Source organism: Triplophysa dalaica, chromosome 5 (assembly GCF_015846415.1).
Source record: "Triplophysa dalaica isolate WHDGS20190420 chromosome 5, ASM1584641v1, whole genome shotgun sequence".
NCBI classification, from domain to species: Eukaryota; Metazoa; Chordata; class Actinopteri; order Cypriniformes; family Nemacheilidae; genus Triplophysa; species Triplophysa dalaica.
The window spans coordinates 1,042,302-1,057,476 of NC_079546.1; the positions used below are offsets into that span (position 1 = coordinate 1,042,302).

Below are 15,175 nucleotides of genomic sequence, written 5' to 3' on the forward strand. Positions count from 1 at the left end.
TTTACTTTTTCAAGGGGGAGGTAATTAAATGACAGTAAATCATTACTTAAAAACAATTTATACCCAACACTGCTCCACAACTTTGTTTGTTAAGGAAAAAAATAACATGGGAAAAGAATAATCGATAAAATAATATGTATTTTTTCCTTTACTGACCCTCATGCCATTCCAAACATGTATGATACAAAGCCACAGAGACAATGTTTCAAATATCTTCTTCTGTGTTCTACAGACCAAAGAGTCATACACAGAATAAATATTTTAGCGTAGAGATGGAATTATTGCAAAGTTGTATATATTAAATAAAGTGACTGTTTCACAGTAACATTTGTAGTTATCCAGGGGCTAATTGAAAGAAAGCTTTTTTTAATTTCATCCTAGCATGTCCACAGTTTTCACTTTAAGGCAACCCGGTCAATGTTGAAATGATAATTTTTGTTCAACAAAAGAACTGACCCATCACTGCTGGCTTAATAACAAAAGATTAAGTGTCTCTTAATGTGATGTAATAAGTACAGACCCAGCAGAAGACCCCAGAGCCCAGAACACGTCAGACATGATCAGAATGGACCTCCGCCGCAGCGTTATCTCCAAACACCCCTGACACGTACAGAGACGTGACGTGCAACTTTGCGATTTGGCCGGATCATGGCTCTCTGATACATGATCAGAGGGCCGAGGCCATTGTGTGGCGTTTAAAGTCTAATCGCTGCAGGCCCCGCTTGGCCTCTCACACATGTCCAGCCTCATTGGCTCCATGCTAAAATAATCCGTTCTCACATGGTCGCTAAGATCTCGGGGCCAGGGCTTCATGGCCCCTGACTGCTGTAGCTCTCTCAGAAGAGATCATGTTAGATTCTCTCTCCTTTGCCACCCAAATACCCTGGACAAATCCGCCCCGGCGGCCCTAATAACACGACATCAAGGCCGCTGAGATCGGCTTGCCCGTGAGAGTCGGCGTGTTATCACACCCATTATAACAGCTAAATCATACCACCCACTGAACTTGGCACTTTGGGTTAACAAAAGCGTCATTCACGACAAGATGGTAGCATTCAGAGATTACAAATCTACAAAGGCAAGAACATTTGGACTTTGTGATTGACATCTTAAAACAATATAACGGGGTAGTGGGAAATACAGTTTTTCTAAAGTATTTCGTTTGATGATGCCAATCTGCGTTTTATACTACATACCAATCAAACCCAGTAAGGTGCCAATGTTTTATCCACCCCTTTGCGCTTTGTTCTCTCTTGTTGAACCAAACAACAATTCTTTGAATGGTACAACAAGCTGGCATTTCAGTAGCGTGTGAATGTGGCGAGTCATTCCCCGGGCTAAACCTCTCTAAACCACACATGTTCATTTAAACCGACACGCTGGACTTCTGCAGGTTTGCAGTTTTTCTGAAGCAGTGGTCCCTGTAATGAGCCTGCCTGTCTGCTACGCACCATGAGTCCAGGGTGCTAACAGGGGCAATTAGCAGCTTCACCCACCCTACCGATAGAGACTTTGTGGGCAGCCGATAGCCTGGCGGTCACCCGGTGTCAATTTAAACATCTCCAAACACACACCACACGCGCTGAAGAATTATAATTGGACTCTCGCAGGACATGAAATGTTGCAGCCGTGACACATGCGGGGAGCGGTCGGGAATTTTAAGAGTGATATTGATCAATTACTGCATGGGCAGGCAGCCGCCGGCCGGTTTAACAAGAACGCTATTTCACAGCTTTAGGAGAAACTATACTCAGAAAGATCGAAACGAAAGTATGTTTCACACATCCTGCGAAAGTATGTTTTTGTTCCACCGCCTGTATTAGTGAGATGCTGCGTTCACACAGAAGCTTGGAGTTTTAACGCCACGATCACGTTATGTTGAACTCAAGCAGAAAACACATTACGGAGAATAAATTGAATATTATATTAATATAGTATACGGGTTTTGGAACACAAAAGAGGATATTTTGAGAACATACAATGGATGTCAATGGAGGCCACTGTTGTTTGGTTACTAATATTCTTTAAAATATTTTTTTGCGTTCTGCAGAAAAAAAGAAAGTCATACAGGTTTGGAATGACATTAAGGTGCGTAAATACACTATGTTTATGTTTAACATCTTTCTTAGGAAGCAAAAAAAAACAAACATGTCAATGTAATTTCATTAACACAACATTTGTGATAATTCCCAATCACAAAAATGTCAGTATTTTATAATAATAGTTATTATTAAAAAGAAAACATAGTTTCCCAGAAATCTTACTTTGGCAATAATGCGAGTCTACCAACGCAGGATGTGTAAAACAGGCTTAGGAGGCGGTGCAGGTGGTGACTGCTCTTTTCAATCCCTAAAAGACGGACAAGTGGCTTAATGCCTCAGAGCAAACATCTGAGAGGGGCCTCTTCATCAAGATCAACCCTTCCATCATCACCCACCTCTCACCGGGCCCTCCGAAACGTCCACCGCTCCCAAACAACTGCAGAAAGAAAGTTAAACATTTGCTCAAAGGCGGACGACTGACGACTGCCTTGCGGTTGCACTTTGCCGAGCGCGTTAGCGAATCACCTCAAATAGACAAACGCCGGGATATCTCCACATGTCGTTTCCATCGGTACGGGGGCACATAAAGCTGCGCTAGGTGGAGAGGAAACGCGGGGATGAGATGGTGTGCTGGAGATCTCATTACGGACCCTCCGCCGCTCTAAATCCTCGGCTCCTTCCACCAAACAATCCCGAACATAAGCATAAATCACCGCTGCCTTCATGAACCTCGGCGCCAACACAGCTTGAACCCACCTCCGTGCACTATCAAGGAACCTCATTGACGGTTGTTCAGTCCATTTAGATTTTAACTGAGTGATGACCTCATAACGGTCTTTAGTCACAGACAGTAAAAGAATAAATGACCTCACAGCGGTCGACACTCGCCACGGTGCTTCACTGTGCCTTTTAATTGATTATTTCAAACATGCTTAATTCACACTTAAAGGAGTAGTTCAGCTACAAAATGAAAATTCTGTCATCATTTACTCAAACATGTATGACTTTCTGAGGAACACAAAAGAAGATATTTTGAAAAATGTTGGTAACAGAACAGCACAGCTCACCATTCAATTCTATTGTGAGCAATGCAAATGAACAACAATCTGCAAAATATATTCAGAGAAATACTGACGAAACACTTCGCTACATACAACTGTGGTAAAAATGCGGTACTTATGATCCGAACACACTTATGAATATCAGATCCTGGACATCAGACCCTGGACAATGTAAGCGTATATTTTGGAAAAAAGAAAATCTGGTGGATCTCAATTGAGACTGTGGCTGAAAAAATCTTTCAAAAATAAGCCTAAAATATATATAGTACAATACACAGAAGGCTATTTTTTTGCAAACCGAAGGGTAACAAACTTGTAACTGTTGTAATTGAGCCTTGTTAGATGGACGGGATGGAGAACCAGCTCAAAGGGTCGGCGTCTCCACTGAAACCATGCGGTCGGAAGTTCGGCCTGGGAGAATAAATAAAACAAAAGCCCATGACCTTTGCGTCTGCTATTTTGCGAACTTTTAATGAGTGGTCAAGCTGGTTGACGGCTGCTTGGCGACGGGGCCCCGTTCTACTTTCCCCGTCCCTGACCGCATTACGCTCATGGCCAAAACCGATCGAAGACCACCCCTCTTCTGCTCTGCCCCTACATCCAGAAGCCACTACATATCATTTTCTCTCAACAAAAATATTTTTTGCAGTGTTCCATGTCTCAGCTGACCTCTAGTTTGAACATGGATGTGGCATTGGGGCCCAGCTCTCCAGCCTTTTTTTGTCTTAAGGGGCAAGCAATAAAGTACGCAGTAGTCCTTGTGACAATAAAACAAGATCAAAACTATCATCATGTTGCCAGACAGCCTTTTCTTTAACTTAATAATGTCACACGTCCCAGAATCCACTGGAAGCACAGCTCAAGCGTGCAAACAGATCCGTGTCTCCAAAGACATAGCTGACAATTAAATCCCTTCGCCAATGACTGGAAAACACAAAGTGCTTGAACGGCCAATTCTGACTCATTTTGACTCAACCACAATCATTATTTGTCCAACTTATTTGATATTCTATCTAAAACAACAGTTCTGTGAGGTTAGAATGTTTAAAAAGAGGGCCCATGAATAACACACACTAAATGCCCTGATATACTAAGGTCCATTTCAGAATCGATCAATTAATAAAAAGTTCATTAAAAAGTACCGCCCAAAGGAAATGACACAACCCCGTGGCACTCCAAGCATAGCCACCAATGAAATGCGTTCTGAGTGCCAAGTTTAAAAAAATATCCCATTAAATGCATTTAAAGGAGAAAAAGCTATTCAAACATCCACAGGATATGATAAGGTCCATGGGGGAGAAGACAGAGTCCTGCCTCCAAACCTATCTGAGTGGAGCCACATGAATTAAACTTAGCGTCTGCTATCTGAGATTCATCCTGTTTTCTAAGTCCACACTTGTGGGAGATCACTGAATCCTACTTCAACTTCTGCCTGGAGACCTTCAGCCTCTTACATTCAACTAGTGCTGCTCTTATCCATATCTCCAGTCATGAAGTGCTCAAACCTCTGAGGTCTACTCACGGACTGATAAGTGTAAAGGAAGCAGAGAATTCCAGCAGCGTGTGAGAAAGAGGCGAAGAGAGTGTTTGTGTGAAAGACAGATGCTACAAAAACAAGAGAGTGCAGAGAACACTGCCTGAGAGGTCCAGGGATCTGCTGAAGTGCTCTGTTTGAAGGATGTTTCTTAGCAGTGCTGGAGGAGGAAAAAGGTTGGTGTGAAGACGCACTCAAAAACCATTCAGCCTCCCATGAGCACATACTTCAGCCCTCTGGCCTCCATTCTACTGTATGTGCATCTTGACAGGATCATATACAGACCATCCATCACTGTATGACAAACATTGTACAAAACAAACTCTACACGACAAAGCACATTTTAATATTAACAAAATATTGAACTTACACACCAAACTTTCATACTTCCATACTCAAACCATCTATAGGACAGCCCACTTACATTTCCATAGTCAGAACATGTACTGTATTTGCCAGTGTACTTAAACTTTTATACTCCGATACTTAATCCGTCTACATGCCAGTATACCTAAACTTCTGTACTTCCATACTCAAACCATCTATATGCAAGTGTACTTAACTTTGCATTCTTCAATACCCCAACATTATGCCAGTGTACTTAAACTTCCATACTTAAACCATCTATATGCCAGTGTACCTAAACTCCCATACTTCCATACTCAAACCATTATTACGCCAGTGTACTTAAACTTCCATACTCAAACCATCTATATGCCAAATATTTTATATTCTCAACATACATTCTACAGAACATCTATATGCCAATGTGCCTAGACTTAAATACTTCCATGCTTAAACCTATCTATCTATCTGTCTGTCTGTCTGTCTGTCTGTCTGTCTGTCTGTCTGTCTGTCTATCTGTCTATATGTCTATCTATTTACATTTCCACACTCAAAATGTCTTCATGCCAGTGTACTTAAATATTATTCTGAATTTACATTCTACAGAACATCAATAAGTCAGTGTACTTAAAATTCTGTACTTACATTCTAACACCATGTATATAACAGCGTACTAAAATTTTCACACTCCAACATCTACTGTAAATACCAGTTTACTAAACCTTCCACACTCAAAACATCTATATGTCAGTATACTTAAACCATTTAAATACCTTTGTACTTACATTTCCATAACTCCTTTCCCTACTCAAACTTTCTATATTCTTGTGTATTAAAACTTCAACGCATCAAAAAAGCAGCACGTCTTTAAAGTGATTATATTCTACACATTACAGCATTTTTCCTTTTTCCCTGAGGTTCACTTATAATCCCCTCCCTCTCCCTTTCTTTGCCTTACAGTAGAAAAAAATGGCCAATTCAATTCTAGGACTTGTATGTAAATGACATGTTATGATTAGCTAACCTCATCGCATGAGTAAATGAGCAGCAATGCCCCGCCAAGTTGCAATTGTAATTGTAGGTGGTCGCGTGCTAACAAGGCTGACATCAAAATCATGTTTTTGCAGCACAGTTTCCATAAATGGTCAGAGTGGACTGTGGAAGGAGCGTTGGGATGTGTAGGAATATGTCGAGAATGTCTACATACTACGGCAGACTGCAGGGAAAATCATGTTTTCCATCTTATGCCCTTTAACACAACTGTGAATGGAAGATATGCGAGTTCAACAGTGAGCAACAGTGTATCAGTTCAAGAAGGATGAAGGATGTCTATAAATGTCTTACTTCATTTCCAACACCTCCTCCAGGTGCTTTCTGCGCTCCGCCCTCAGTGTGGTCAGGTGGGCCTCCTTCTCGGCCAGGGACTGCTGGGTGGACGACAGCCTGGCCTTCATGGACTCCAACTCCTGCTTCACCTTTTCCATGGCTGCCAACAGCTCCTCCATCTGTCAATGCAAACACGCACAAAACAAACACGTTTGTGTTAACGAACGATAACAAACAAAACAGAAGGACGAAAACATAATCCCATAATAACACGTCTGACGAGGTCGAAACCAAACAAATATGCTCATGAAGACACAGCGGGCCAAGAGAGACGCACAATAGAGACACCAACGGATTCGTGCACGGAAATGTAAAGGAGTTTTAAAAAAACCAAAGATGCCAGACAGAGAGGGAGAGCAGTTCACAAAAGAGGGAAAAAGACAAACAAACATTCGAAAAGAAAGATTAAGGTTACAGAGACACAGACAGAAAACGAAGACAACATGAGAAAAGTTATGCCACAAACTGGTTTTTGGATATAAAAAACGTATCGCAATGGTAGTACGTCAGTGTGTTTAGGGAATCATTTTTCTTGGCATTTTTAAATATGTCACCTTTATATCGTGTACAGATTATTTTAGATGAAATACTGTGACATGCTGTTGATTTAAACAAACAAAAATCTAAATGATTTTCCACAGATGGTGTCAGCGCTTAGATTGTATTAAACCCAGAATATTTCTTTCCTTCGAGGTATATCAAGTTTCTGAGAGGTTGGTAAAGTCATCCATGTTGACATTAAAACTGAATGATAAAGCGTGAGATTGTACTTATGTGCGTCATTTTGTTAGTATAGATAGAGTACCAGTCAGGACTCCGTAATGAGGTTTGCCATACATCACGTCCGCAAAGTAGTTCCTCCACATTTTGTTTTTGAAAAGGTGGCGATCTCAATTTCAAATTGTGATTTTTCTTTCTCTCTCTCCCTCCATTTCCACACAATGTTTATAACTCAAAGCAACAGAAGCGGGCGAACGAGAGGGATAAATCAAATTGCGTGGCAGGTTTATGTATTCCATGGAAGGCAAGGTTTAGTGACTTGGCTCAAGGCGATTCTCACAGCCTCTTCGACCGCTGTGGTTCACCCCAGGACTCTCTGAAATCGCTCCGCTCGCAGGAAACGGCGCACGCCTCGGGCTGCGATCTGTGCAGTCTCCTTTGTCTGTTCTCTCTGGCTCTATATAACCTTCACTGCTCGCTCTTTCATCCGCTTTTGTTTGGCTCATTCAACAGAACCCGCAGATGGAAATCCTTCAAAACACTTCCCGTAGGGATGTGCGAAAGCAAAGCTTATCCAATTAAAACGAAATATATGTCGTCGAGGCATCAACGTATTGTCCTTAAACCAACAAACGTAAAGGAACAATAACAATGGAAAAAGTAAAACAAAAACAAATGATGCAACACGCAAACCAGGTAGGTTTTTCATCACCATTACTCAGGCAGCTAAAAGAGTAAAGAACTATTCAATGTTTATATAATTTTGCTAATTTAGGTTCACCTGCCAGATGCGAATCAAAAACAGAGATGATTTTAAAAGTATAACTACATTGAGCTTAACAAGGAGGTTTCAATAAAAGCAACAATTAAGGTGCGAGATGCAATTAAGAGCATTGACATCAAAAAACAGCTGAAGGGATCAAACAAAACCTTTATTTTATAACCTATACATCCTTATGAGATCTACCAAAAAAACTTCATAGTGAAATGATCCTAAAGTGTAGAGGCAATTGTGTGTGAGTGCATCCCTCCAGCGGTGCTGCCCTCTAGTGGCTGGAGGAACTACACCAGGTGGGAAAGTATTAGAATGAGATGTCCAGCTGTCTTCATAAGTCATCCTCCTAATGTACTGCAACTGAGCCAAGTCCAGCGTACAAGCTACCAGACCCTGCACGGCCATATTTATTGCCATCTGCTTTCCTATCCCTCTACTTCATATGTTCTCGTTTGTCATCTCATACCATTAACTCACAGTCTTGGGGTTGAAATTGAGAAGCTTTGGGTGGGTCATGAGCGCAACCGAGAAAAAAAACCCTTAGATGATGGTCCCTCCCCTGGGCACGTGAGATCCGCTGGCAAATTGCATTGGACAGCGTTAGGTAAGAGAGAGGGCTCACCCGAATGTCTAATGTTAAGATGTAATGCAGGTCGAATTAAAAAAGGAAGAGGAAATCATTATTCATGCAAAGAAGCATGGGCAACCCCTGATGGATCTGCACATGTCGCCTGTAAGCCGACTGGGGAATACTTTGGACTCAGAGATCACAAAAATATAATACTGGCAAGCGAGAGCTATACAAGTGGATGTAAATGATGATATTATTTTTTACAGATACAGCGGGAATAAGGAATGCAGCTCACCTTTGTCTCTCCGGAGAAAAAAACCAAAGGAGCATTGAGACGGGCTTCCTGAGGACCCCCAGAGTGGAATGGAAATCTATAAACGCTGCCAGCGTTAGTTTCACTGCCTGTGGCTACTCTACGCTAAGGGCGGGGCAATGGGGCTGTCAATCAAACCGATCACCTTTTGAAAGGTGAGGGGGAGGCAAAGATCAAATCGTGAGAACCGCGGTGCATTTTTATACATCAGCATACCAAGGTCTCGACAACATAACCCTCTTTTGCACACACACACTACCAGAAGAGCAGTTAACTAATCAGTCCAGGATGTATGAGAACCGATATGGTGTCACTCCGCCTGAAGGGAGATATGCGAACCGACTCAGTCCTCGGTGACCAAACATCATCTGGAACGAATGGATTCAAATGAATTTACAGGGCACTCGGTCACTTTTACTGTAAAAGTATTTAGTTAGCACTGCCTAGAGCGAAGTTCTCTAAGCCGTAGACTTAAGTCATTCATTAAGAGATAATTAGAAGATTTTTAATGTCTGACTAACAGTCTGGCAGTCGGACAAAAAGTCAAAATCACACACAGACACACAAGCTAGAACATCTGCACACCCATATCTTTGGACACCTATGGTTTCTAGATCTGTAGGGTTGGAAATAAAAAATTGGTTCGTATTCTGAGCCTGCTGTTGAAAACAAATGCCATGATTGAGAAAAATAAAATAAAAGAGTCCGTTAAACTAAAATAGGATGCTATCCTAAAAAAATTTGTATGATAAAATACTATGTTTGTAAACTAAAATACACTTGTACTATATAAAAATATAAAACTGTCCTAAAAATGGGTTGTGTTTATCATTAAATACAGCGTTTGTATCCTAAAATATAAAGCTGTACTAAAGTACAGAGTTTAACGAAACACCTTTGTGAAATAATGAAACAGAGCACTTGTATTTATACTAAAATACAGAGTCTGTTTACTCTAGCTTGTATACTAAATATAATATATTAAAATACAATACTTTACTAAAAAGTGTTTTGCTTATACTAAAATACAGTGCTTGTATACTGAAGTGTACTAAAAAGAGCTTTTATAACAAAACAAATTGTCTATGTAATAAAATACAATACTTTACTAAAAAGTGTTTTGTTTATACTAAAATACAGTCTTTGTATACTAAAATATAAAACTGTACTAAAATACAGTGTTCGTACAACAAAACACATTTGTGTAATAGAGTTCTTGAATAGCCTACTGAAATATAAAACTGTAAATATAATTCTCTAAAGTTAATAAAAATGTACTATTACACAATACCTATTCATGTAGCAATAAAGAAATGTTCATAGGAGTAGGAACCCGATCAATGCCTTCTATCCCAATAGTTCTGTAAAAAATACTAGATTCAGCATTGACTCGTGATGTTGTGTGTGTGCGTGTGACAGAGCAAGGTAGCATGCAGTGCTTGTTTTCTCTGGGGAGTACAAACTAACCTCAGATGTTAGTCAAGTCGTAAAGAAACACCGCAGTGAATTATGACACCTCGGGTGTGAAAGATTGAGCACTTCACTGGGTGATGATAACAACACTTCCTGACTCACACCGGGAATGTGAACTGTTGAGGGAGAACCAGTACAGATCAAAGCATTCGAGGCGAACATCCTTTAAACGATTTTTACAGCCAGGCTTCGGTCTCTGTAAGTGTTTTTGCGACTCGGAGTAATTGCTCACATCGGTTGTGATGTACAGTCTATGGAATTGATAACAGTGATTTTCTCCTCTTTCTTTCATTTAAACCCAACCGCTCAAAATCGGTGTCAGACCTCAGGAAAGGGAAGTGGACAACCATCAGGAAAGAGTGATTAAAGGAACAGAAAAGATTGTGGCAGGGTCCGACGGCCTGAAACTGAGCCGCCCATCACTCCAACGGTGAACTTGTGATACGAAAGCAGAGAGGACTACAGACTAAAACAGCAAAAGAAAGTTCAAAAGGCATAAAATGGCGTTCCAAAGTGATGCAAATGGGGCAAAACAACCAAATAAAACAGAAATAAAATGTTAAATGAATGACGTTTTAGGAAAAAGGTGCAGTCTAGTTAATACCACGGTTTAAAGTGCCCAAAGTGCAGAGGCGGTGCCATAAAGTACTTGAACATGGTATTTCTATTGTACTTCAAAGGATACCATGGTATATTCATCACGCATGTTAAAAAACACTCTGGTGCTATGTAACACTGTTACCATGTACATGCTACTTTTTAACCGAATAGGTGAGTACAGTATCTGTGTGTTTTGATATGCATGTGCACCGCGTGGGTGATGAGATCACGGTGGGCATCAGTTCAGGGCCCTCTCCTCGGTCCGGGCCGAGCTCAGAAGCTTCTAATCACCTCCTGCGAGAGACATCCAGATGCTCGGAGCAGAAACATAGCCCTAATAAAAAAGAGCTTAATGCAACAGCATGCTGGGCTTCTTCTGCTCTCTCTCCATTTCTCCTCATCCGTCTCTTCCATCTCTCCGCCCAAGCTGCCAAACCAGCAGCCTCGTCCACAACGGTGAGTACAAAGCCAATTTCAACAAGCTGGTCTTTGGATCTCGCTGTGTTTTGGGTGCCGAGCTTTGTGTCTGGCTCTCAGCTGGTGGGGAATATTAGCAGAGGAGGGAGTTTTATGTCCCTCTAAAGTTTTATCATAAAACCCGGCTGTTTCTGACGATGGCGCGAATACAATCTCACTTGAGAAAGAGCAGTGGCAGCTGGGAGAGCTATTTATTCTTTGACTAATTTCCATGTCTGTTTTTGGCCTGCACTGCATTTAGAGCCCTTTTGTCATCACAGCATCCCCTGTAGTATGGAGTGAGAACTACAATCAAATTGACTTTTCAAAATCACAAGCAACAAATAATCTTAACAACAAATCTTAAAACAACATGTGATATTTTTATGCATTCATAGTTCATGATTTGTTTGGGAAACAGAACCACATGTATTTACCATATGAATCGCAATCATTTTACCAATTTCACTGTAATTAAATAAACTTATATCGGCTGCAAATTCATAATTTAAAACGCTTTTCTTAACATTGATAAAAGGTTAAGAAAACAGCGTTTTGTTATCGTTACGAATGATGCAAAATAAGACTAGAATAAATGTTATCTTTTGTTGTAATTTCATGTTGTTCCTTGCAGGTTCTGATATAACCTTTTCAAAAAAAAAGTATCAGGGGCCCAGGTCATGCCTGACACACGGTTAGGACTTACATGTCGTATGGATGGGAAACTAATTTTATACACGAGAGTCCATAAACCCGACCAAAACGTTTCCAATGAGGATAGACCAAAACATAAATCATCCTTACAGACAGAAGGAAATCAACATGATTTCCCTATATAACGGAAAGAACGTTAGAGGTAAGTACAGGAGAGGTCTTCCCTATGAAACAGTGATATGATAGAGCTCATCTTCAGGGAACAGTCAATAAATTGCTCTGTGTCAGCGGTTAAGCCTCCTATTGGAAAAGATTCCAAAAAGCCAACCAAAAGCCACACTGGTCGAAAGCCCCCATCCAAATGAAGAATAAAAGAGTCACTGGAACGCAAAAAAATACTGACGAAAAGTACAAAATTGAAATCATTCCATATAAAAGAGACGGATAAGTTTAATCGTGTCGTACCTTGAGCCATTTTAAGTCCATGTGGCAGGAGTCATGCATTAGGTCACGATAAGGTGGTAAGCGATGCGGAGGAAACAGAGAAAAAGATGAATTATAGAAAAATCCAGAGACAGAACAGAGCAAACAGAACAAGGGTTTGAAACAAACCACGCAAACAGAAAATTGGAAGCAGAGAGCTTTGAAAAAACATGTTTTTAGGGGACAAGATGCTAACCGGGGATCCAATGTGACAACACTGAAACCATTGAGTGAGAACAGGGTCGAGAGGTCGGGATGGAAAAGAGGTCCATACAGGATTAAGTTGGGTCGGCGGGGGAAAGGGTGGCTTCGAGACATCCCATCATCCCCGCTCAACGCGAGCGGAGAGATTGAGGCTTTCTTTGGTCAGCTGCCTCCGGAGAAGCTTATGAAGTATGTCATTTTGCTGCTGAATCATGTCTGAAGACTGGACGCGTGTTTTCATGTGGTCTTGGGAAAACGTTTTCACTGGCCCCGCATGAGCGGCTGGTCGCATTTCTACATCCCGGCCGTAAATCCTGCGCCCGAGCTGAGTGACTGGTGTCGCAGCGAGCGCCCTGTGTAGGATGAAAACACCCCTCGTTCTCTTTTTCTTTCAGTGACCACATTTGCCCTTAGTAACAAACAGATTGTTAAAGCCGATGCTTCAATGGCAGCAAACAGAGAAAATATTTTCTGTGTTAATAAAAAAAACAGCTGGACATCATTTAGTCTTAAAGGAACAGTTCGCCCAAAAATAAAAATTCTGTTATGAATTACCTACCCTTTAGTTGTTACAAACCTGAACAAATGTCTTTGTGCGGTTAAACACAAAGATAAACATTTGGAAGGATGTTGGCAACCGACTAAGGCACCATAGCAGGAAAAATGACAATGGAAGACAAAAGTGCACCGGAACTGTTTGCTTTCCTAAATCCCTCAAAATGTATTTTGTGTTCAACAAAACAAAAGATTACACCTACCATGGTAGTCAATGGCTCAGAATTGCTAACATTCCTCCAAATATCTTTCCTTATGTTAAACAGAACAAAGATATTTATTACAATAAATAAAATTATTACAATCTGCACCTTTAACAAATACAAAGGCCAGTCAACAACGTTCATCACATGCCTCTATAATCTTCAGCGATCTTTCAGCTAGTATAGAACCTAAACGAAACACATGTTTGGCTTAAAATTTCAAAATTTTACTAGCAAACAATTTGTAGCTCACCCATTCACTTTTTCAAAACAAGTACACAAGTTTTGACGGAACACACACGGAACGGATTGTACAACATGGCTTACTTTAAAAAGAAATAAGTCATACTTGGCAGAGGTTCACTTCATGTAAGCGTAACAAAGAGCAGGTCCTGTCCCCATACATTTTAAACCAACACATTGACAGCAATTTGTACCGGCACTGCGTTCAGTCCAGCATATGTTCTGCAAAATTCAAACAATGAGGCGAACAGCTATTGGAGGAAATTGAACACAGAGCTGGAGACGAGTTCTTGCGTAAGATTGGCACAAGAGCGGGTGTGGTGAAGCATTGATGTTCATTAAATAGTGGAGGAGAGAAAGAATAAAAAGAGAGAGTGTGTGTGAAACTAATTTGATTTTGCATGGTTTAATGCAGGCCCACAAATTACGCATTTATAAACATGTCTGCCAGCAAGGCAGACCGCCATCCATATTTTTTCCATCCTATATAGCTCATAATTCCCGAAATATGTAAGCCGGAACACCAGGCTCTGAGTTCATTCTTATATAACAGGTGCCAGGGAGGGGCTGAACCTCTCCGGTTGAACGTTAACGGTCAATATCCCCGAGCATGGTTCCGGGTCTCATAGCAAGACCTGATGCGGCCGGGACGGTGGTAATGAGCGTGGAGTCTGGGTTTTGGAGGGTGGCACTCAGTCTGTCCCCGTTTCCTCCCTTCGAGCTCAGTCGAGGGGCCTGGCCAGGCTTAGCAGAAACGCTGGATCCTGCCGCAGCCCCGGCTCTAATTGACCTCCGGGGGATTGGAGCGGAGGTCCACCCAGAGTGAAGAAACTCGCGGTACGTTGCCGAGACGGCAATGCGCGCTGGGACCAAGCTTAGCCAGCCATCTCACGACTATGGGAGAGGAAAGGGAAAGAAAAGGCAAGACGCCAGGATCCACACAAGGTATAACAAACCATTACGGGTTTAAAAAAGAACCATAGTCGAGGGAGAAAGGTTTGGCTGGGGTTGGACGGACGAGGGGGAGAAAAGTGGAAAAGTGCAGGGATTCAGGTACAAGGGAAGCGGGAATTTGGCAGCCGCTCTGCTCTCCGTTTCAAGGCAGTCCGCTTCGTTCACAGGAGGTTATAGGAGGTTTGATGCTATCTCCAGGGCCGGGCTACACAGACAGCCGCATTGTGGTGTAATCCCCATTGATGCCTTCCAAACACAAAGAAAGAAACGACGGCGAGTGCTGTCCACACACAAGACATTCCCTGTATGCATGTGTGGGTTCTTTCTACGCCTACAGACCAAAGTCAGCAGTCTTCACACGGGCCTTGTAAAGCTTATTTACGTTCTTAATGAAGATTGACGTGAGACGCAAACAAGTAACCAATGCATGCCACATGAATGTTCTCCACCGGCCTAAAGCTGGCACAGAGATGCAGCGCTGGCATGGAGCTGGCTGGCTGGCACGGCTGTGGGCACTGGTACCGTGATGGGCTGCGACAGGGGCGGCTTTTTTCTGGTTCCCAAGTCCTGTGAAGGAGGCTTTCAAGGCAGATGTGTAGTTAG

The 15,175-nt window shown here is 41.7% G+C and overlaps 1 protein-coding gene across 9 annotated transcripts in view; it reads right to left on the reverse strand.

Annotated features, from left to right (window-relative positions):
• Positions 1-15,175, reverse strand: part of erc1b (ELKS/RAB6-interacting/CAST family member 1b) — a 151,941-nt gene that overhangs the window by 73,441 nt on the left and 63,325 nt on the right. For all 9 annotated transcript variants that reach the window (XM_056748569.1, XM_056748568.1, XM_056748567.1 and 6 more), the window contains one exon: positions 6,327-6,487. In XM_056748569.1, the coding sequence (XP_056604547.1) occupies positions 6,327-6,487 (161 nt within the window). The remainder of the gene's footprint in view (positions 1-6,326; positions 6,488-15,175) is intronic.